This window comes from Pseudorasbora parva, chromosome 2 (assembly GCF_024679245.1).
Source record: "Pseudorasbora parva isolate DD20220531a chromosome 2, ASM2467924v1, whole genome shotgun sequence".
Classification (NCBI taxonomy): Eukaryota; Metazoa; Chordata; class Actinopteri; order Cypriniformes; family Gobionidae; genus Pseudorasbora; species Pseudorasbora parva.
Window position 1 is genome coordinate 6,503,769 of NC_090173.1, and position 24,224 is coordinate 6,527,992.

At 41.0% G+C, this 24,224-nt stretch overlaps 1 protein-coding gene across 1 annotated transcript; it reads left to right on the forward strand.

The window, feature by feature from the left end:
• The first annotated feature begins 10,082 nt into the window (after positions 1-10,082).
• On the forward strand, positions 10,083-23,925 carry LOC137090940 (alpha-2-macroglobulin-like protein 1). Its single transcript, XM_067454950.1, has 34 exons — positions 10,083-10,232; positions 12,190-12,376; positions 12,451-12,607; positions 12,739-12,791; positions 12,915-12,935; positions 13,029-13,194; positions 13,260-13,344; positions 13,417-13,531; positions 13,609-13,726; positions 13,814-13,923; positions 13,999-14,169; positions 14,236-14,454; positions 14,528-14,740; positions 14,819-14,968; positions 15,230-15,337; positions 15,421-15,496; positions 15,693-15,825; positions 15,908-16,133; positions 18,020-18,143; positions 18,214-18,335; positions 18,417-18,468; positions 18,558-18,641; positions 18,731-18,907; positions 21,340-21,415; positions 21,488-21,644; positions 22,147-22,221; positions 22,307-22,469; positions 22,546-22,730; positions 22,799-23,020; positions 23,094-23,215; positions 23,329-23,410; positions 23,489-23,572; positions 23,645-23,750; positions 23,831-23,925. Exons 1-34 carry the CDS (start codon positions 10,150-10,152, stop codon positions 23,869-23,871), a joined length of 4,263 nt encoding a protein of 1,420 aa, XP_067311051.1. The 5' UTR covers positions 10,083-10,149; the 3' UTR covers positions 23,872-23,925.
• The last annotated feature ends 299 nt before the right edge of the window (positions 23,926-24,224 follow it).

Here is a 24,224-nt window from a genome sequence, read left to right on the forward strand (position 1 = left end):
TAAGAGCGTGCATATCATGAATGCTGGGTCTTGTTTGTTTTCTGACAATCTACTGAACCTACTGGTAACTTGTTTGCCACATAGCAATAAAAAATATACTAAAAACCTTGATTATTTTGGTTAGTCACATTGTACTGCTATTATTTTGAACAAAACTGTAGATGATTTGACTATCAGTCGACCATAGAAAGATTCGACAATTCGGATTCGAATGTGTAAATCCTTAGTTGGGGACACCCCTAGTATGTATATTTATACATTTATTGTTTAAAAGTACATATAGGTTTTTCCTTTAGTTTTTAAAAAAAAAAGAAATTAGCCAATGGTTTGTCTAGATAAGACCCTATTCCTCATCTGAGATTGTGCAGAGTCTCTGAAGCTCTTCCCCTGAAACTGCATTGATTTGGACCTTCAACCATTGGTTCCCATTGAAGTCCATTATGTGGAGCAAAATCCTGGAATGTTTTCCTCAAAAAACTTCATTTCTTTTTCACTGAAGAAAGAAAGACATGAACTTCTTAGATAAGATGAGGGTGAGAAATTATCAGGACATTTTCATTTTGAAGTGAACTTATTCTTTAAGTGTTTAAGAGTTATGATGAGCCATTTCTTAGCCTTTTGAATGCTGTTGCGCCTCCACCAGGCCGATTGGAGCGAGGCTTGGTGACATTAAAGATGGAATGGGTACTTCCGGCCTGAGGTGTAAGGTCCAGGGGTCAGAAAGTAAAAGTCCTGCCATATATGTTTATCCACTCATGAACTCAGTCAGCTGATTTCACTCATTAATTCTACCTCCTGGCTGAAAAACTGAGCTACTTAGCAAATCCAGGTGTTTGGAACAAAATACAGAGCAGGATTTTTTATATTCTGAACCTGGACTTTCCCCCTCTGTTCACATTTCAAAGTGTCTGCTGAAAATGTATTTTGTCTCATGGGGATGAAAAACAACAATTCCCTGGGAGGGACAGGATGGACAGACCAGGGAGGGACCAGGGAGGGCAATGCTCACTGCCCTACAAGGCCACTCCCAAAGCCACCGCTACTGGATCACTGGATCATTTGCCCACCGCATTCATTTTTCATAAAATCAGTCTGTTCAATAGAATGTGATTTAGCTGCTGAGCGAGTGTCACAGCACAAACACAGATTCCTGAAGATGGCCCAGGGGCTTAAGCTTAATGACTCTGCTCTCAGGGACCTTTTTAATTATGCACTGGACGAGCCCATGGACGTACTGCTCAGGAGGGCATATAATGGAGGTACTTTGGAGGTGATAGTGGACGATTTTGCCTGCCAGGAGGAGAGAGCTGCCAGGTAGATGGTCCCTGCTCGGGTTGTCCCAAGTTGGAGAAAGGGATCTCAAGGTCGGTGGTGCCAAGTCCGGTGGTCCCATCCCTCCCTGGTCTGTCCGTCCCGTCCCTCCCTGGTCTGTCCGTCCCATCCCTCCCTGGTCTGTCCCTCCTGTCCCTCCCTGGTCTGTCCCTCCCGTCCCACACTGGTCTGTCCCTCCCGTCCCACACGGGTCTGTCCCTCCTGTCCCATCCTGGTCTGTCCGTCCCATCCCTCCCTGGTCTGTCCGTCCCATCCCTCCCTGGTCTGTCCGTCCCGTCCCTCCCTGGTCTGTCCCTTCCGTCCCTCCCTGGTCTGTCCCTTCCGTACCTCCCTGGTCTGTCCGTCCTGTCCTTCCCTGGTCTGTCCGTCCCGTCCCTCCCTGGTCTGTCCCTTCCGTACCTCCCTGGTCTGTCCATCCCATGCCTCCCTGGTCTGTCCGTCTCGTCCCTCCCTGGTCTGTCCGTCCCATCCCTCCCTGGTCTGTCCCTCCCTGGTCTGTCCGTCCCGTCCCTCCCTGGTCTGTCCCTCCCGTCCCTCCCTGGTCTGTCCCTCCCATCCCTCCCTGGTCTGTCCGTCCCATCCCTCCCTGGTCTGTCAGGCCCGTCCCTCCCTGGTCTTTCCGTCCCGTCCCTCCCTGGTCTGTCCCTCCCATCCCTCCCTGGTCTGTCCGCCTCGTCCCTCCCTGGTCTGTCCCTCCCGTCCCTCCCTAGTCTGTCCCTACCATCCCTTCTTGTTCTGTACATCCCGTCCCTCCCTGGTCTGTCCCTCCCATCCCTCCCTGATATGTCCGTCCCATCCCTCCCTGGTCTGTCTCTTCCGTACCTCCCTGGTCTGTCCGTCCCGTCCCTCCCTGGTCTGTCCGTCCCGTGCCTCCCTGGTCTGTCCGTCTTGTCCCTCCCTGGTCTGTCCGTCTCGTCCCTCCCTGGTCTGTTCCTCCCTGGTCTCTCCGTCCCGTCCCTCCCTGGTCTGTGCCTCCCGACCCTCGCTGGTCTGTCCCTCCCGTCCCTCCCTGGTCTGTCCGTCTCGTCCCTCTTTGGTCTGTCCATCCCCTCCCTCCCTGGTCTGTCCCTCCCGTCCCTCCCTGGTCTATCCCTCTTTGGTCTGTCCCTCCCATCCCTCCCTGGTCTGTGCCTCCCGACCCTCGCTGGTCTGTCCCTCCCGTCCCTCCCTGGTCTGTCCGTCTCGTCCCTCTTTGGTCTGTCCATCCCCTCCCTCCCTGGTCTGTCCATCCCGTCCCTCCCTGGTCTGATGGAGCGTCTGGTAGCTGCTCAAAGACTAAAAACACATTTATAAAGAAAACAAGAGTCAAGGAATCTACATCCTGCACTCAGTGTAGGAAGAGTTTCACATACTAACATAATCTTGAGCGTCACAAGAGAGTTCACACTGAAGAGAAGCCTTTCACATGTGATCAGTGTGGGAAGAGTTTCACATACAAACGTCATCTTGAGAGTCACAATGTCTGATGTCAACATTAGGTTCTAGGTATTGTGGAGAATAAGATAATTAAAAACAGTGCAGAACATAGTAGAGTATCATTTGTCAGTCTACTAGCACAAAGATTAATTTTATTAAACTGGAAGCAGGAAGTTGCACCTACGTATACGTATATAAATCTAATGAGGGATGTAATGAAACATTTGGAGCTAAAATTAAAAACAGGTAATAGCTAGAATAAAAAGCAGTTCATAACTGGGAAGAATTTGAGGTTAATAATAACTGGTAGTATTAAATAAAATATGGACAAATGTGGTATTTTGTGGAGGTTGAAGCTTACAATATAAGTAGTTATCTCTAATGTTCAAGAATCCCGACTAAATTCAGCGGTGTCATCATTAACTGACGCCGCTTTGAAGTGACGTTAAAGGGAGCGAGGATATATCATTTCACTTGATTCAATTTCTCCATCCTCGTGACTTTTCCTCGCGTCCTTTCGTCACACCCTGAAGGGGCGGAGCTAAGGTGAGAGGGAAGGAAGATATGAAACAAGGATGCACAAATAAGAATTAGGAAGCACCCCTTATATGCCTACTAACATAAAACAGACGTGAAAAGAAAAGTATGTTCGAAACCTCAGTAATCATAAAAAAGTAGGCAAGATTGCCAGATTGCCCCAGATTGCCAAATCATTCCACCCAGAATGTGAAACACTCATTGTCGGACACTTTTCTATCCCTGCCTTCCCATAAGGCCCCAGGAAAGGATATGTCTGGTGGAGGAAAGTGATGCGGGTGTTTCCAGATGTGAATATTACAAACCAAAATCACGGTTCCTGTGTGTCCCGTGCTCGCATTTGTTGAGCTTCTGTAGAGTAAACGTTTGGATTGTTGAAGGTGTAAAGACTACACACAGTATAGTATAACGTTAATTGTGATTGTGCTGTAAAAACATGTTTTATTACGTATAGCTAACAGAGGAGCTCATGTAACACACGTATATCTCCAAAGTGGATTTACATAAACCATATAGATCTTAAAGATAAAGATGCTTACTAAATGTTTATTTAACATCTGACAGGAACATTTTCAATAAGTATTGCCGATGAGCACATCACAACATAAAATAGACATCTGGGGCCTGTTCTTCGTACGTCGCTAACTCAGTTAGCTGGATTTGAGTGTTGACGATTTGGCTTGATCTTGGATTGTTTGGTTCTTCGAAACTCATCCTGGACTTGCTGTCATAGCAACAGATCCGTTAGCTTAAACCTGCTCAGGAGATTATTTCATGTACACAGGATTAGATCGCATCTTGAGGTGATGCTTAAAATCTGTCCCAGCCACTGCTACTTTATTCTTTATTTAGTTTTATTTATTTTCTACTTTATTACAAGATTTCATTACTGAACCTGGGGCAATAATCATTTAAAATAATAATAAATATAAAAGTTTATTTGAAAATAATATTTTAATGTTGTGTAAAATATGCGTATCATTATACAGACACAGTCACTTGATTGAGAGATTTATTTGTGAATTGTGATGGAATAATTACTTTATAGATGTATTGGAGGTTTACACACATTGTGCAGTTAATCTCCATCGTGCGTTAATGTGAGTGATGATGGATATTATGGGATGGCTTGATGCAGCGCAAGAGATGCAGATAATTTGATCTTGACTGTTAAGAAACTAATTAATACTGTCACATAACAAATCTGCTTCAAATTGAATTAAAGATGAAATTATAACATAGAAATAAAAAATGTAAAGTGTGCACAAATATTATAAAATCGTAAATATAAATAATTGGGAATCATGTTCATCCAAACAGTCCACATTTAATGTATCTAACTTTTATGTTGGTTAGGTCGTTTGTCTGTTTCCTTAGGTCCAGAAATTCGTGTTTTTTCTTCTTTGACAAGTTTTTTGCCAGGTGGCTTTTTACATTATATGATGTCATTACGTTGTCTTGACGCCAGCCAATCGCTGCAATGCTGATCATGGTTTCAAAGATATCCATAATAAAGGCTAGATGTCTCGTGCGTGCTGCTGGCCAATGGAGGTCGCCGTCCGCAACTGGCGGCCATCTTGTCACAGGCAGCTCGCTCACTCGTAACAGTGTGTTTTAATGGTGCATGTGCATTTATATATATATATATATATATATATATATATATATATATATATATATATATATATATATATATTTTATATATATATATATATATATATATATATATATATATATATATATATATATATATATATATATATATATATCCATCCATCCATCCATCATCTTCCGCTTATCCAGGGCCGGGTCGCGGGGGCAACAGTCTAAGCAGAGACACCCAGACTTCCTTCTCTCTGGCCACTTCCTCCAGCTCCTCCGGGGGTACCCCGAGGCGTTCCCAGGCCAGCCTGGAGACATAATCCCTCCAGCGTGTCCTGGGTCTTCCCCGGGGCCTCCTCCCGGTGGGACGTGCCCGGAACACCTCCCTGGGAAGGCGTCCAGGAGGCATCCGAAATAGATGCCCGAGCCACCTCAGCTGGCTCCTCTCGATGTGAAGGAGCAACGGCTCTACTCTGAGCTCCTCCCGAGTGACCGAGCTTCTCACCCTATCTCTAAGGGAGCGCCCAGCCACCCTGCGGAGAAAGCTCATTTCAGCCGCCTGAAGAGCTAGCTATATATAAATAGCTAGCTCTAGAAAAAAAAAAAAAAAAAAATATATATATATATATATATATATATATATATATATATTCATATATTATTCAATATATATATACTGTGTAAAATTCAGAGCTGTATAACTATGGATATGGATATGGATAACTCTAGCCTTTATTATATATATATATTACGGATCACCGTTTTTTTTATGTCCTTACGTAATGACGTCATTTCTATCATCCCGGCGGATGAAAATACATTCAAACACATCCATATAAAGTATTTGTAATCAAAACTTAGTATAGTAATAATTATTATTGTCATCATCATCATCTTGGATACGTTTTTTTAATTTATGTTTTATAAAAGCACTCAATACAGCTACTGTCGTGCAAACACTGATGTTTTACACAGATTAAATAAACTTACATTGACATAACACAAACTTACACAAATCCTCAGTTCACCCGTGCTCATGTATTATCAGCATCAGTTTTCCGAGAGAAACAGTTCGGTTACGACGCTCTCACGCATGCACAGTATCTCAGCTCACCGGCTCTCAGAATCGAACATGTCCAAAAGATCGAACGTGTCTGACAGAAACTGTTCTCGATTCTGTACTGGTGATCCGAAAGATTGGCCTGCAACCCGGTACTGACTCGAGTTGTAGCAGTGTGTGTGTGTGTGTGTGTGCTGAGCTGCGACTGCTGCAAGCTGAATATGTAAGTTAGTCTGATATCGAACCTTCTGTTTTGATTACATTTTAAAATGTGTATCGGCTTAGAAATTAATTAAGAAAAAAGCTGTTCCTGAAAATATCATGCATTATTGATCAAACAAATAAATGTTTAATTTGACCGTTTTGCAATCCATTGTTTCCAAAAAATTATAAATTAGTTTCCAAAAAAAATAATACAGTGACAGGTTTGTTATGATGTTTCCAAAACGTAATTAGTTTTATACGCTTAAAACCTGCATTTCGTTCCTCTGAACAAATAACACACATCGGTTCATCGGTTCCCAGTATCGAACGTGTCCGATTGAAATGGTTTTCGATTCTGTACTGCTGATCCGAGAACCGCTACGTTCGGTTACACGCGCATGCTCAGTATCAGCGGCTCGTGAGTTCATCAGATCTCTCAGCAAAACATGTCTCAGTTCAGTGAACGATTGGAGTCGGAGAGACTGTCACTCATGTCAGAATGTTAATAATTATAGTATTAGTATATAGTATTGAGACACGAACCGTTTAGAACGATTCAGTCCGATTTGGTGAACTGGTTTGCCCGGATCACTAAAAAAGATCCGGTTAAAAAGAACGATTCGTTCGCGAACCGGACATCACTACTGCCCTCTTCATGGAACACAGGCACGAGCAGTGATCTCAGATAACTTCATCCAGATATTTTAATCCAATCCGCAAATTCGTTCGAAGAACAAAATTAGCCAGAGATCAGTTATCAGGATTAAAAGATCTGGGCTCTGTCAAATCATCTTGGATGTATTAAGCGAGGTACAAAGAACGGGCTCCCGATCAGGATGATGTGTGTGTGTTTTGCTGTAATGTAGAGTTCACTGTTGTCAACACTGCTTACACAGCATGAATCTCAGCAATGTAAATACACAAATTTGCATAAAGTAACTAACATGAGTTATCAATTTAATTTGTCCATTAGTACTGATGATAAACTGAGGCACACTGACACATCAGCAACTACATTTAACTCTAGTATTGAACATAAATCACAGAGGTGACGTGAGTCTTGTCTGGTGTTACAGGGACAGAACAGCTTGTGTGTGTGTGTGTGTGTGTGTGTGTGTGTGTGTGTGTGTGTGTGTGTGTGTGTGTGTGTGTGTGTGTGTGTGTGTGTGTGTGTCTGGTTGAGAGCGGCTGATGAAGGAATGCTGTCATCAAAGGCTTTGAGTCAGTATACTACAGAAATGAATAAAACATCTATTTAAATCTTAAGTTGTGTTTTATTTGAGTTATTTCAGCACTTTTCTGATGCTAGATATCTGTGCATTTGCTGCAGATCTTTTGTGGTGGAGCAGAGCCTAAAAGACACGGGGAGGGTGGCATGAGTGGGGAAAACCTGAAACAAAAATATAAAGTAAGATCATTTAGTTCTAATACAGAAATCAAAGGAACTTGTGCTGTTAAAATGACTGCTTTTGTATTATGTTTGTGCATTTTTGTAAGATCTGAAATGTCAGCAGACGGTGTGAGCACTGAGGATCCTGGACCCTTCATCTCTTCACCTGCCCTTAGTGCCTCATCTGGCCCAGATGTTGCTGTGGTCTCTTCATCATCAGTAAACCCAGAGCCAGTGAGAAAGACCAAAAGCGACTTACAGTGCACCCATTACAGGGACGATCCCCTCACTGTAAAAATAAATAAAAATAAAATAAGGTTGTACAACAACAAACAAATCTTAGTACTAATTTCTCCTAGCTTTTTTTGACATCATTTTTTGTACATGACAGTTTGTACATGACAGTCTGTGACTTTAAAAAAAAAAATTTATGTCAACTTGTTTTCTGGAGATATGCAACTATTCTGTAGCAAAATATTTTGTAGTTGAGCCAATTCAAGAAAAAAATCAAAAAAGTCCATTGGAAACAGAAGTTCTTAATAATGGAACAGGTTTAGATGATGATTTTTAAATTGACACATCATTTGGTCATCACCATTTGGTGATAAGTGTTTTCTTTGGTTGGGCAGTTAGCCTCATTTGCTAAACAATAATATTATTTCTGACCAATATTTTACCAGTAAAACTTTGTTGCAGCAGATCAGACTTAAGGGGTTACTTCAGCGATTAGCATATGGCTTTGTATCGGTAGAAACTAGTACAGTAACAATAGGAAACTCCAAGTACCATACAAAACTAAATAGTGTGTCTAATGACAAAGGGTAATATGTAGATATATTGCTTACAGATCGTTCACTCGATCCTTCTAGCAAACGTCACCTTTTCCACCATATAAGTTAAAACAACAAGGCTATACATTTTGTAAAAATATATTTATATTTTTGAGAACTGAAGTAGGGCTATGATGTTTTTGCATGCTTGTATTAAGAGTACATCACAGTCACTGCATAACGTTAGCCTACATTGGGACTAACGTTATATAAACATGCAATATCGTTGACGAAAAAAGACTAAAATGTAGACTGAATGACACTTTAAGCAGAACATCTCAAATGGAGATTGCTGAAATGCAGCTTACTTGTTTATTGGTGTTTTCAGATCGTCTGCACACGAGAAAGAGCTCATGTGCATATGGTTGACAGATTGGACATGTTTAGGTAAAACACCATATAGTATATGGGTTTTTTCATAGAAAAGCTCAATTTGGGGGATTTAATTACTGAAATCTGGCAACCGCAAACACGCAAGCTCTTTACCAATAACACCAATAAACAAGTAAGCTGCATTTTATCAATCTCCATTTGAGATGTTCTGCTTAAAGTGTCATTCAGTCGGTCTGTGTTCTGTCAGGATGGTCAGGACTCACGAGCCGCTTCAATGAACTGCTGTGAGCTGCTGAAATAGGCCAATCAGAGCAGAGCTCAACATTAATATTCATGATTCTTCCAAATAAGGCAAAAACAGAGCATTACATCCTAGGGACAATTTATAGGGTTGTAAATGAACCTGTAAAACTGTATCTGGACTATTTTTGCCCTTAAATAAGCCACATACCCTTTATGTAGATGTCAGAGAACAATTTAACATATTGTTTCAAATCATACTAGGGCACCCAATGTAGTGGTGGGAAAGTGAAGTGGCCTCATAGGGCAGCGAAGCATTCTGGGAATTGTAGTCTTTCATCCCCATGAGACAAATACATTTTCTGTCTTTTTGCTGTCTTTCAAAACAAAATCAATCTTCTTAACTTTTTCACGTTAAGTGTTTTTTACAGTGCTGGATCTAAGAGCCTTGCTCAAAGACACTGGTGGTGGTGACGGCTGCGGAGATCAAACCAGAAACCTTCTGCTTATCAGTTCAGTGCTTTAGCCCTCTACACCGCAAAAGTCAAAACGCTATGAGGGACATAATGGATAACTAGGACAGGTGAAGTTCGGCACGGTGGTCAACTGCTTCATCAATATAAAGCTGCAGAACTGGACAGCTCTGTTGAGACGGCAGCAGATGTGGCGTTCACCGACTGTAAATGTGTGATAATTAGCACAATACGTTTGAATAAAGCTTTGTTTCATGTGTTGTTGACTTTTATTCATTTATTGTGAAGTGTACTTGTATTCATTCTTTTACTCATAGAAGATAATATAATTATAATTATTCAAATACATTAATTCATTGATTGACTGAAAACTGATATGTATTTACATCAGTTGCATTTTTCTAATGTGTATTCATCCATCGCTATGCCAAGTTGCATTTTGCTTTTAATCTTTATTTTTAACAATGATACTTACATTTTTTATAATGTAAGAGTATAAAATGAACAGTTTCCTCCAAAGGGAGATCTTTGAGCAGCTGAAAGACATCTCTCACATTGTGGGCTCCACCCCAAATACGTCCTGATTGCCTGTGAGTGCTAAATCAACCTGATTTTAATTATTAATAGACTTTCTATAATGCTGCCATGAGTGCAGATGATTCAGAGTTAAGCTGTAGAGTAGTGTTGCAGGTTTTTGAAAAGCTTCTGTGTGGTCTTTGATGATAGCTCCTCATGGCTGTGAGGGAGATTTGTGTTTGGAAAGGGCTTATTTTAGCCCTTTTGTTCTTTGCTGTTGATGGACAGATTTCAGGACCGTAAGTACCATGGGCTTTAAATGGTTAATTCACCCAAAAATGAAAATGATGTCATTAATTTCTTACCCTGATGTTGTTCGACACCCATAAGACGGCATCAATGCAATTTATTGAATTAGTGTTTGTGCACAAACTAAATAACGAACTCGAACGCTTCGAACCGTTATGACCGGCGTATTGATTTGGTAAACCATTTGAATCTTTTGTTTTAAAATTGGCCTATCCCTATACAAGTCTGCGCACAAACTATTCTTGCCTCTTCATAAATGATTGTAGAGCCGCTGTAGTGAGATGGGCTTTGTATCGACGTCTTCAGTGCCTTTATGGGTCTTGGGAGAGGAAATGACATTGGTGTCAATGAAGGCCTTTCTGAGCCATCGGATTTCAACACTAATATCTTCATCTGTGTCTGAAGATGAACCGAGGTCTTATGGGTGTCCAATGACATCAGTGTAAGTGACTGAATTTTCATTTTTGGGTGAAAATAACTAACCCTTTAAGTGGCAGTAAGGACTGCAGTAAAAAGCTTGCCTTTGATAGCCAGAATTAGTTTGGCCATAAATCCCAATTGCGCTGTCACAAATAACATTCTTCTTGATCTGTAAACTCATGCAGTCCCCCGTTCTGAAACCAGTTGTATTTTTTTTTATTTTTTAAGTTGCGTTTAAATGCTGTAATGTGCTTGTCATGTGGCTTAAATAGACTACGATTTGTGAACGCTTTCACATTGCAGTGTGGTTCAGTTTAACCCTTCTGGGTCATTACCATAACTGTTCTATTAATGACCCTGGGAAGGGTTTACTGACCCAAACTGTGCAATGAAAGTCAGAAGAAGGAAATGGACTGCTCGGGGAGTCAGTTAACTGTGTCTGCTTAAACTCTAAGACCACAAACCTCACACCAGAATAAGTCATTCAACCACTCACATTTCGAGTAGCATCAGGAGTCAGATCTTGTTTATCACGTGACTGAGCTGACTGACAAGATGATGACAGAAGATTTGTTTTCAAAGTGAAATGTAAAATTGCCCATTTATGCAAGTTTGTCAATGTGTTCTTCTTTAAGAATAAGCTAATGAACCCAACATTCAAACAACCTGCCCCTGAATTGGTGCTAATTCTAAACCGAAAATAAAGTAATTCATGGTTATGTTTTAAGTTCATTTTGGAAGCTCAACTTCCATAGCAACTCATTGAAAGCACTTGCTTTGCTCCGCACCATTATGAAGGCCTGAGTGGCCATGCATATTTTACTTTAGTTTATAATTAGTTTTTTTTTTAAAGCCCCAGTCGGCAATGCTGGCATTGTCGGTGTTGTCACATTTCACTTTAACTGGTGGGAAAATTTCCTCACTCACATCCCCAGTTCAAACATAAAAAAAAAAAAAAAAAAAAAAATTTTTAAAGATTAAAGGTGCACTATGTATTTTTGCAGTAAAATATCCAAAAACCACTAAGCCAGAATTATATTTTTAGTTAAAGGGCTAGATTACTCAACTGAAAGTTTGATGTTTATCTGCTAATGATGTTTATTCCTCTGCGCACAAGGCATGTGTTGTTCATCTCAATAACAATCGATCCAGCGGCCTTGCTCAGCTCCACAACACTCCTGCTCTGATCCTGCTCTGCCTTACACTACCATAACATTAAGAACTGCATGAACACGGTTTCTTCTAGAGTCCTATTTTCCACCAGCTGTGAGTTGACCACATGTCCCAAAATGCTGCACTCAAGCTTGGTGTCATCAAACTATGCCTTTGTTTTGAATGGGACCCTCTAGCAGATGGAAAAGTTGCATAGTGCACCTTTAACTTATTCATATTAAACTTATTGTTATTGTTTAACATATTAAATATGCCGCAGGTTTGCAACCCTGTGGTAGCCACTTGTGAATATTTAACCAACATGTACTTGCTCTGACCTGATTCCCTTTGGTCTCTAAATCTAAACTTCCACAGGTTATTCATGGTAACCTTCCCTGCAGTGATTGAGTCTGGATCTGACACCAAATTGTGTGCAAGTCTCCTGAAACCCGAAGAACGTCTTACGATGACCATTTCTCTGCTTGATGACACAAACAGGTTGACTACTCAACTTGTGAAGCAGGTTTCTTCTAAGCCATTTCACCGCTGCTTTAATTTCCAGGTCTGTTATCATGAGACGTGTGGCTTTTTCTAGTCTTGTTTGTTGTCTTGTATATCAACTGAGTTTCTCTACAGGCTCCTCGAGTAGATGGAGTGTCTGTGCAGACGATTAAGGTGAACGTTCAAGGGAGGGCCTTCAGAGCGACCGAAAAGAGGAAGGTCATGTTCAGACGTTACCTGCCTTTGACCTTCATCCAAACAGACAAACCCATCTACAATCCAGGACAAACGGGTGAGCAGTTCGTGATCGTGACAGTGCGTAATATTGGTTGAATATTAGAGCTGTAGACAGTCCCTTACGGTACAAGTTCTGATCATCTTCAAATGCATGATGCAATGATCATTTATTGCTGTCTTTTGCAGTGAATTTCAGAGTTGTCACCATGGATTCCAGATTGGTTCCTTTTGATCAGATGGTAAGGCCTGAACACATTGTGAACAAATGACATGCAATAAATTGCCAGTTTTGCACTCAATGACTGCTGCATCTTTATTTTATTTTTTTAAACGCCTATTATTTCTGTCTTTGTGTCTTGCAGTACGATCTGTTGCTGCTGGAGGTAAAAATGTGCTCCAGTGCAAGTCTTTCAATAGAGCCAATTTAAGCTTTTTGTGTATTTGCAATTTTTCTGATCTGTTAACGGTTTTCATAGGACAATAATAATAACCGGATTGCTCAGTGGACAAATGTTTCCTCAACGGGGTGGATCTTGCAACTCTCTCATGAGTTAAACCCAGAGGCTCAGATAGGGATGTACACATTAAAGGCTTCTACTGGTGTCATAATGATCTCCCAAGTTTTTGAAGTTAAGAAATATGGTAAGTTGTGTGTGTAATGTACAGCAGTTCAGGGTCTTAATCTAAAGAGTTTGTTTCTGATTTAGTTTTGCCCAAGTTTGCTGTGACCATAAACACACCACAGATGTACAGCGTTGCCGACGTGGGACTGAACGTTGAGGCTTGTGCCAAGTGAGTGAGGCTTGTATTCTTGTCTTGTGGTTGGTCAGCCCATAATCATGTTCCCTGTGACTAATTTCCCAGGTACACATATGGCCAACCTGTACCTGGTCAAGCATTGGTCGAAGTGTGCCGTGAACCAGAGCCGTATGTTGTGCGTCCTGGTTTGACCCGCCAGTGTCTGAATAAAACCGCAAAGGTGTGACTTCTGCCTGCCTTGCAGTGGAGGGTTTCTCCTGCTTGTTCTTGAATTAAAGTTGACTTTTCTTCTACCAGATGAATGCCACAGGCTGTGCCTCACTGACTGTTGACTTGTCAGAGGTTTTCACCAAAGTTGAAAATTATATGCAAAATGCTCTTCTTGTAAATGTGACTGCCACTGAGGAGGGAACAGGTAAGCAATCAGCTGATCTAAACTAATGCAATGTGTATGAAGTTGCTGTAGTTATCCAGTGTATTTATTTATTTATTTTTTAATAAGATGTTGTGACGTCAGAATCTGTAACGGTGCCCATTACGCTTAACTTCGCCGAGGTCAGGTTTGTGGACCTCCCGGATTATTTTGAACCTGAATCAGTGATTAATGGAAAGGTGAGCAAAAGCTAATTCCTTGTTGCAGAAGCCTTCACACTGGTTCCCTTTCCTAAGCATGGTCATTTGTACCAGATATCTGTGCATCAAGTCAATGGTATGCCAATCGTGAACAAAACGGTGTATCTCCTGGATGGTAAGCGCTGGACCAACAAACTGCTGCTGAATCTGACCACAAATCAGAATGGACTGGCCATGTTCTCCCTCAATACTGCTGATCTTCCGAAAGCTGATCTCAAGCTGGTGGTACGGTTTGCTCTTTATATTGACATTTCTCTCTTACAAGAAACTGATTCTGTTCTCTCTTCCCAGGCTTCTGTGCATCCAGAGGCTCATCGTTACGAATCCCCATACTTCACTGCCGATACATCGGTTGTTCGCATTCTCCTACCCGATTCTGACCATTCATCATCTAGTAAACTGTTTATAATGAAGCTTGAGCAGCCATTGAAATGTGGAGCTGCGTTTCCAGTGACTGTGAAGTATTTTGTTGGAGAAATTGGCAACTACAATGCTGACATCATCTATATGGTGAGTGGAAATTACTTATTAACTGCTGCTGTCTGTCTAATGCATGTTTTATGCACCATTTGTGTTCTGTCAGGTCTTGTCCAGAGGAGTGATCGTCCTCCATGGATTTCAGACAGTCAAAGTGAGCGCTTCTGATACCATCACGAGTGGCTATCTGTCATTCCAACTGTCTGTCAGTGCCGTTATGGCTCCAGCAGTACAGATTCTGGTCTACTGCGTTCTGCCCAGTAGTGCTTTAGTTTTTGCTAGTGTGTCGCTTGAGACTGAAATGTGTTTCCAAAACCAGGTAAATGATGCGCACTAGCATCTTTTGGCTTTATGTAAGGGAATGATGTACTCTACAGTGTGTTGGTCCTTGTTTCAGGTGTCTCTACAGTTTTCTCCTGCTACGGCTGTTCCTGCTGAGAGAAATGTTCTGACTGTCTCTGCTCAAGCAGGATCTCTGTGTGGCCTTAGTGCTGTAGATCAGAGCGTCCGGATCTTGGAGCCAGGAAGACGCCTGAGTGCTGAAATGGTATTCATGTGCAGCTGATTTAATTTCTTGTTGATTGAGGATCAGGTTTCTTTAGCATTAGCATGATTCAAATTCTAGAGATGTCAGCCTCCTTGTTAGAGCATCTGACTCATGCCGGACCTGAGTTCAAGTCCTGCTTGGTGAGGTCTGTTCAAACAAGAGGGGTAGCACATCTAATATATAACATTATAAACATACCAAACAATGCATTTAGTTAAATTTTCCAAAAACAAGCGACATACAAACAGTTTTTTGTCCTAGGTGTTTGACTGGTTCTCGGTGCTATCGGGTTACCCACACAGCATTGAAGATGAACGATATTGTGAGCGTGTTGTGGTTAATACAAATGAAGCTTACCACACCTTCAAGGTACAAAATGACCCCTGACCATTTAGTCACTGAATAATACAGCATAATTGACTTTTAATCTGTTTGACTTGTTACTCTGACAGAGCCTGGGAATAAAGGTTGCAACAAATCTTGCTGTACGAGCCACGCCATGCCCTCTGGATTATAGCATGACTGACTGTAGGTCTATGAAGACAGGCTATTTCCATAAATTAATTCTGAATGGTGTGGTAAACTTGCCTTGACTTTAAAAGCGAAATCTCCCTTTTTTTTCCTGAATATTCTTATTAATGCCACGATTGGTAATGATCCCCATGTTTATTCTGCAGAGATTGACAGTTCAGAGAAAATCAGTATAAAAATGCTTTTCTTTCAGTGGCCTCTTTTTATGGCATATTGTTGGAAGAACCTTCTTCTCCAGAAGCAGAAATGGAGACGCGTTCTGCTTCTAAAGTGACTGTCAGGGCTTACTTTCCAGAAACCTGGATCTGGCAGCTTGCTCAAGTTGGGTTAGTAGAACACATTTACTCCTAAAGCTACTCCTCCAGTTTTTACAACGTCCCCTTCTTTCGTTCATCTGCTGTCCCTCAGAGCCACTGGATCCACAAAAGTTCCCCTCATTGTTCCTGACACCATCACCACATGGGAGACTGAGGCGTTCTGCCTGTCCTCCAAAGGTTTCGGTCTGGCTCCTCCTGCTCTGCTGACGGTCTTCCAGCCCTTCTTCCTGGAGCTCTCCCTGCCGTACTCCATCATCCGTGGGGAGTCTTTTGATCTGAAGGCCACTGTCTTCAGCTATCTGTCCAAATGCATCATGGTCTGTTATGGGTTCTTTTTTATTATTTCTGTGTAAAATGTCAGGCCAAACTCAGTCCTGTAGGGCCACTATCCTGCAGAGTTTAGCTCCATCTTGATACACCTGTGTTGAAGACGCTCATTTTGCAGGTTCAGGTGTTTAATTGGGGCTGGAGCTAAACCTCGCAGGACAGTGGCCTTTCAGAAGCAGGGTTGGACACCCCTGACGTAAGGTAAATGGGTTATTTTAGCTCAAGGGGAGTTTTTTTTTTTTTTTTTTAATTAAAAGGATCACATTTATAGCTGAGCAAGTGACTAATCCAGCACTCCTTTGAACAGGGTGTAACTATCAAGTCTGTGGACAACAATAGTGAAAGTGCTATAATTGCAAGGTAACATAAATTAGCAGTTTAGGACATTAAATTGGTAAAGGTATAACACAAGAACACTACTTTTAAATGCAAACGAGACTTTACTTTTATTTGTAAGGATAATTCGATATCGAAGACTGGCAAGAACACATTTACACAAGTTGCAGAAAGAAACATGAGGAAATAATGAATGACACAATCCCAAGTTTCTAGCACTTGGCACACATGACCTGGATGAACCATCAATCAGTACCCGTTGTAGTTGAGACCAAGTTCAAAGGGGGTCTGAGTCAAAGACTGAGACCAGAGAGAGCTGGCACGATCATAGACATATTTACATGGAGTCAGAGCTGGACAGTAACAGTACATTTAATGCAATGCAAAACATCCATTAAAACTAGCAGAGGTTTGTCAGAGCATTGCTATTGTCTTTGGGCAAGTGAGAAATGTTTAAGCAACATGGTAAAAAGATGAATGACTTGATTTCACTTTCAATTCCTTTTAGATTTGCCAAGGTATTAACATTTTTCATACATCCATGCAGGATGTTTTTGTACATAAATGCATAATATAATATATAATATAATATTGTGATTTACATCTTCAATGGAAGTAATGACGCTGGGAATAATAGATATTTGTCTGATATGAGGTAATCAACAAGGTTTGGATATCTGTGACACTTGTCTTACTTTTTAAACGGTAAATATGTAACTTTCTGGAAACGCAATCCCTAGGCGGATCTCAGGTGGGCACAGTGTAAAATAGATGCATGAGTGCAGGCCTAAAGTCACTTGCAGACTTCTACAACAAACCAAGCATGATATTTTATGCATGTACAGAAACAAGTAGTTCTTAATCTTAGTGCTTTTGCTCCACTGGTCGACGATAATTTGATGTTCTCTTTGCTTCGGTAATTGATTAACACAATTTACACCAGTCAGAATTTTTTTTTTTGTCTTGCTACATATGAACTCTTTGTGGCTCTTGTATGCAAACTGAATGACAGATGATTTAGCAGACATTTTTACACATAATTAAGAGCTAGAGACTCGCTCCACATGACATCCTTCCTGACTGGAGTCCTTCTACCTTTCCACTAACCTTAGTCATGTAGAGTTGTGCTGTCTGGTGGCCTGACCTCTGCTTCTTTGAGGTGGCTTTTGCACCTCACAAATTTCACATTATCTGGTCTCGTCTTCCCTCTCTAAGCAAAGAGAACAGTTCAGACATGCTTGAATAAGTGCTACCGCTTACAGATTTCAGTCAAGCAGTCTTCTGAACAGATCCATACAATGAAAGTGTGCCTAGCTTTGTACCAATCATCCATTTTATAGTTACTTGGAACATAAATGAGCTCCACAGTCTGAGGCCAAGATTGTCATTTTGGGTCTGGAGCTTAGTTTGTGTGGAATTATTTGAATGAACCATATTGCAGGGTAATTTGTCTTGACTTTGCCCACAAATCCTACAAATGTATCTGTATACAGATGGTGATGTGTCTTTGTTCCATGTACTACCTGTGTTTATTTGGCAGGTTAAAGTGACTCCAGTTTCGTCCACAAACTACACTCTTAAACCATATGCTGATCCATATTCGTCCTGTCTTTGTGCCAATGGGAGAAAGACCTTCAAATGGGTTCTCTTAGCTTCTGTTCTCGGTCAGTTTTGGGGTTTCTAAATTTGAAGTGTAAGTGGTGGTGCTCACTATTTGTCACTTGTCACTCCCAGGAACTGTCAACGTGACCGTAAATGCATCAGCTGAGCCATCCCGGACTCGATGTGGCACTGAGGCTGTGACCGTGCCTATGAGAGGACGCACTGATGTAGTTACTCGAAGTCTACTTGTCCTGGTAAGTGTTAATCCGCCTTCAGGCATTTGATCACAGAACTCATTCTGCTTTACTGACGTGGTGTTTTATTGCTTGTTATAGCCTGAAGGCGTTGAAAGGACAAACACCCAGTGTTGGTTACTGTGTCCAAAGGGTTTGTTTGCACTTTTTTTTATTTATTTTTTCTGTACAGTCAAACATTAGCCTAGTGTTCAATGCTGATCCTTTCTGTTCGGTCTACAGGAAGTGTTCTTTCTGAAGATGTGACTCTGATATTTCCAGGAAATGTGATTCAGGGATCAGCTAGATGCTCAGTTTCCGTCATTGGTAAAGCATTTCATTGAGTAGAAACTGACAGGTGATGTTTTTAGAATAACTTTGTTTCTGATGTGGGCTTTATGCTTATCCTCTTGTAGGGGATATAATGGGTCGTGCGCTGAAGAATCTAGATGGGTTATTACAGATGCCATATGGCTGTGGAGAACAGAATATGATCCTTCTTGCTCCCAATATTTACATCCTGCTGTACCTGAAGGTCACGGGTCAACTCACCGCAGCCATTCGAGTGACTGCCACGGGCTACCTTCAAAGCGGTATGAACCAACAAATTCACACGGCTCCATATTTTCTTTAATGAAAAGTGCACTAATTTCTGTCCAGTTAATCACCCACAAAAGAGTCTCCTTCACTGGGAAGTAAAGAAGTATTTTCAAGAATTTTACTTTATACATCAAATGTTTTAGAGTAAATAACAAACTGTTGCCTCGAAGAAACATTGTACAGTGGAATTGTGTAAGGCCAAAGACACAAGGTTGGATACAAATATAGTATATAGAGTTGTAATTCTTGATATTTGCATTTTTGCACAATATTGTAATGCATGTATAAAAATAATACACTGCACATTATGATCTGCACATTTTCTATAGCACTCAAAGGTATAAAACACAACTGATGAGGTGTTGTGATGAGGAAGAGGATGTCATAGTGACAGTCCGGCAGGGAGAGTGAGGATGAGATCAAAGATGGATATGATGACTTGATGTAATGGTTCGGTAATACTTGTGTTCCATGATGGTACAATGTTGCCTGAGAGCAACAGCTGAATTTTAAATGTTAATTTTTATTAAATATGAAATTTGTTATGCAGTATGAACTGGATAAACATGTTTGTTCAGAGGCCTGTTGCAAGAAGCTATCTGAACAAACTCTGAGTTTCAGAGTAGGTTTAGAGTTGACAAATTTATCTGAAGTTCAACCGTTTCTCAAAGCTTGGTATAAACTTTTTATTCTCTGTCAAGTCGGGTTTAATCCAGAGTTAGTGATTAACTCTGAAGCGTGTGCACCTGAAATTGACACGTGTGGCAAATATCCAATCACAGTGTCTCTTAAATTTACTTCTCTTCTGAAGATTGAGATCGTTTTGAAAATTATGAAATTAAATATTACAAGGCAGGGATAAACACTGCTATATCAATGCATGATGTGAATCCAAGAAATATGCCTAACAAACAAAGAGCTCAAATGATTACACATTGTTTAAAAGAATTATGAATCCATGTATTATATTTATATTACTATTTGGCTACTTGTCAATAATGTATTTATATGAATTCAGTGATTATAATTCATATTGTATAAATATAACATTAGCACCAAAATATGCTAAATTATTTCAAGTTTTCATTATAAACTTAAAGCTACACTGTATAACTTTTTTTTTTAGTTTATTCTTAGCTAAAATCACTTAGTTCTTTCAAAATGGAAAGAACTCATGAGGAGCAACGATTTTAAAAAGAACGCCGACGTTGCCTGCTTTCTTCTCGACAGGTAATATTAATTCAGCCTATTTGTGTATATTGAAAGTTTTATTGTTGCTTGGCTAATTATATCATGGTGTGCTGAGCATAACACTAGAACGACGTCTAGGATAGTTTTCCTCGCGTCAATGATGAAAAAGTGTTGTTTACCTTATAACATAAATCCGTGTTCTATGACGGATAACATGAGATTAATATTTTAATTGCATTATAATTTGTTTGCCTTACGCTAGTGATGTCATAATATAAAGAATAACGATAGCACTGATAAAAAAGTTCCTTTACTAAGAATAGCTTGCATTCGTCTGGAACCTGATAGCTGATGTTAGCAATGAAATGGTAAAAAATAACGAAAACGTAAAACTATTATTCATTTTACATATATTAATTTGATCATAGATCATTTGGCAAATTAAATAACTGCAAATTATAATAGTTTTCAAAAGTAACCTCATCACTTGAAACACTCACCGAAGAGGTCGAACTGGAAGCCATGACTAAATCGGCCACCGTAGGAGTTGAAACGAAATCGAAATTAAGAGGAACAGAAACTATTATACACTGGATGGTCATATACCGTTTCACCACTAGATGGGGGAAAATATTACACAGTGTAGCTTTAAATTTGGAATGAGACATACAGGGGGTGTGGCTTTATTGCATCTTTACTTACAGCGGATTGGTCCAGTTTGGGTTTGCGATCTCTAACCCAGAAAAAAAACGGCTCCAGAGCAGGTTAACTGTGTAGTGTCAGTTACCATGGTGATAAACACTGATACAAACCAATCCACCTTCTTGAGCCTGAAAAACCAGAGTTTGCTCAAACTAATCGAACTTACCTGGGTAACGACTGAAACCAGCTTTGCGCAAGAGGCCAAATGTGTCTGGTTAAAGAGATTTTCTTTTTTTTCCAAGTACATTTTTTTTTTTTTCTACATGAAAATGTAAAGTTTCAATTTGTCCGTTGTGATACGATGTTGCCTTGAGGCAACAAACTTAATTTTTTTTTTTAGCGAAAGTGTCCTATTTTAAGCAGGAAAAACACCACAAATATATTTCCTCATTTTAATCATTGTGTACCATAGAGGGTTAAAAGTGTAGGAGACTAAATTTAGTCGTTAAGTTCTTGTCCTGCTCTTCTCATTGGAGTGTCAGACTGTAACTCCTTTCCTGATCAATTTACATGTGGCTCTTGACATAATCAGGATACCAACGAGAACTGAACTACAGACACAACGATGGTTCATACAGCACCTTTGGTAATGATGAATCCAATACATGGTGAGTTTCATGCTGTGTATGTCAACAGAGGTTTAAGTACAGTTTGACGCCACGTGTTATCTCCATGGCCAGGTTGACTTCCTTTGTCCTGAGGTCTTTTGGTCTAGCGAGGGAATTCATTTTCATTGATCCAAATGTCCTGCAGACTGCAAAGGATTGGTTGATCCGCCAGCAGCGTTCAGATGGCTGTTTCATGCAGCAGGGAACTCTGCACAACAATCGCATGAAGGTACATCACAAGTTTCTTAATGTGTTCTAACTAGAGCTGCACGGTTAATCATTAAAAGATCTCAATTTAAACACCTGTGCAATCTCATTTCTAAGTGACGCATTTTGGTGTTTCAGGTCACAAGCATCAGAAGCTTTAATGGCATGGGTTGTCGAGGCCCATGTTAAAGAATGAGTCAGTGGTCACACTCCTAATGTGAATGCTCTCATTCATTGATAAGGGCAACAAAAACAGGCTGCTCATGCTCCGCTGACACTTGTGACGCAAAATTGGCTTTAAACTGAAGACTTTAAAGTCCGATCACCAGACTGCAACATTCTAATCTGCATTCGCTCTGCCGCTGCCATGTGACTGTACAGAAAGTAGCTTCAACCACATTTGTTACTTGGACGTGTGCTGGGATCACTAAAAAGTGATTCTCAGTTTATCCAGAGTCGTGCAGCTCTAACCAATAGACTTGGTGTGAGACTGTTCTTCTAAATCAAATTTGCTGCTGTTTTAGGGTGGAGTTGGTGATGGCGTGACCATGACTGCCTACATTGTTGCATCGCTGCTTGAACTAGGCGTCCCTGTCACAGTAAAAACATCTCCAGTGTTGCAAAGGACTCCTTGCAAATGATCTTGCTGTTCTGGCTGTTGTCTGAGATCTGCTGCACTTTCAGGATGCCGTCATTACCAAAGCGCTGTCCTGCTTGAGGCCTGTCATTGGGAACCTGGGAAACACTTATGCCACTGCTCTGCTGGCCTACACCTTCAGTCTCGCTGGAGAGAACACCACTCGAGCTCAGCTTTTAAGTGCCTTGGACAACCTTGCCATTTCTGAAGGTGACATTTACACCAGTCTCTTGATATTGTTTATTTTCTTTTGGCATTAACTTTCTCCCCTCCATCTCCTCCTAAGGCACTAAGCTCCATTGGTCCCAGACGACATCTGGTGATACTCTAGCGGTTGAGATCAGCGCTTATGTGCTGCTAGCGGTTCTCACTGTTCAGCCTCTCACGACGGCTAATCTGGGCTATGCTAACCATATTGTCAACTGGCTGGTGACCCAGCAGAATCCCTATGGAGGCTTCTCCTCGACACAGGTGCCTCTGACTACCAAATATGAGCACAATCATTCGAGTGGAGTTTTTAATCTGGTGCTCGTTTTCAGGACACGGTGGTGGCTCTTCATGCTCTGTCTGTGTACGCTGCTCAAGTCTTCAGCTTGGACGGCTCCAGCACCGTTGCCGTACAGTCCTCAGTGGTAGGAGGAGACTCTTATAGCTTCACTGTGAATCGGGACAACAGGCTGCTGTATCAGGAGAAGCTGCTGAAGAACGTTCCTGGCAAATATATTGTTAAAGCTTCAGGAGCCGCTTGTGTGTCTGTGCAGGTCAGTTTTTTTCCCCCTCTCTTTGATGTGCACAAATTACTTTGCTTTTTGTTTTACTCTGCACTCATTGTAGGTTGCATGTTTCTATAACATCCCGACACCCATTGAAAATACCAAAACACTGAGCGTTGAAGCGACATTGACTGGAGACTGCCGACTGCTTGGGGCCAATCTCATGTTGAACTTCACAGTGAAGTAAGAACTGCTTTGACTTTGTCCTCAAACCATCTCTTGTTTATGACTCTTACAAAAGGAAGCTGTTTTTGATCCTGTTGACTAAACCTCTATTTTCCCCATAACACTCTTAGGTACAACGGTGTAAAAGCAAGCACTAACATGGTTATCGTGGACATCAAGCTCCTGTCAGGCTTCAAAGCAGATACAGCGCTGGTTTGTGTTTAAGATTTAGTCCCAATATGCTTAGCCCTTTCCGATGTAATTGTCTGTAAAGTATGGTTTTCCCCTCAGCTTGGATCTCCACCCCAATCATTTGCTCCACTAGTGGAGCGAGTTGATGCTGATGATGATCATGTCCTAGTGTATCTGAAAGAGGTGAGACCGTACTCTGGGTATATTCACTAGCTGCCATCTTGTTTGTGCTGCTGTTAATCATTTGTCTCGCAGGTTCCCAAAGAAGTCCCCTTGAGTTACACACTCCTGCTGCAACAAGTTCTTTCAGTGAATAATCTCAAGCCAGCGGTCATCAACGTTTATGACTACTATCAGACAAGTACGCTTTCATCCTAATCAAGCTCTGCTCTGGCTGAATTCACTGACCGTGATCCAGCTCACTTCATGTTCCTCTTTCAGTTGACTCGTTTGAGACCACCTACACATCTCCCTGTCCATGATTGGATTCAGTACTGGCTGCAAGAAACATTACTTAAATAAAACTGTTTCATACAGTCAGTCCTCCAGTTTTGTGAATTTTTTTTTTTTTTTGACATCTTGCATGACTGAAATGTAGATCAGTGGCTGTTATTAACTCAAAGTAAAAGCTCAAACAAGTTGGTCAAAGTTGAACTTCAGACTGCAAATAAATTCTCAACATTTTAGATCCACTGGAGTTCTGTTTTGGGCCAGTATCTATATACTGTATCTTCTGGCCTACTATAAAGGTTTTTATTTTTTAATTATTTCCAAGCACCGGTTGTCCGGAAACGCCACATCTCTTACCATTACAGGCAGAAGTCACATCTGCGGT

What these genes read in the sequence shown, in the direction of transcription:
- LOC137090940 (XM_067454950.1), top strand. Translation starts at nt 10,150, where the DNA reads ATGGCTGTGAGGGAGATTTGTGTTTGGAAAGGGCTTATTTTAGCCCTT. An exon ending in GTCTGAATAAAACCGCAAAG is followed by an intron (nt 13,532 to 13,608) that starts GTGTGACTTCTG and finishes TTCTTCTACCAG; the next exon opens with ATGAATGCCACAGGCTGTGC. An exon ending in TCAAAGCAGATACAGCGCTG is followed by an intron (nt 23,411 to 23,488) that starts GTTTGTGTTTAA and finishes TTTTCCCCTCAG; the next exon opens with CTTGGATCTCCACCCCAATC.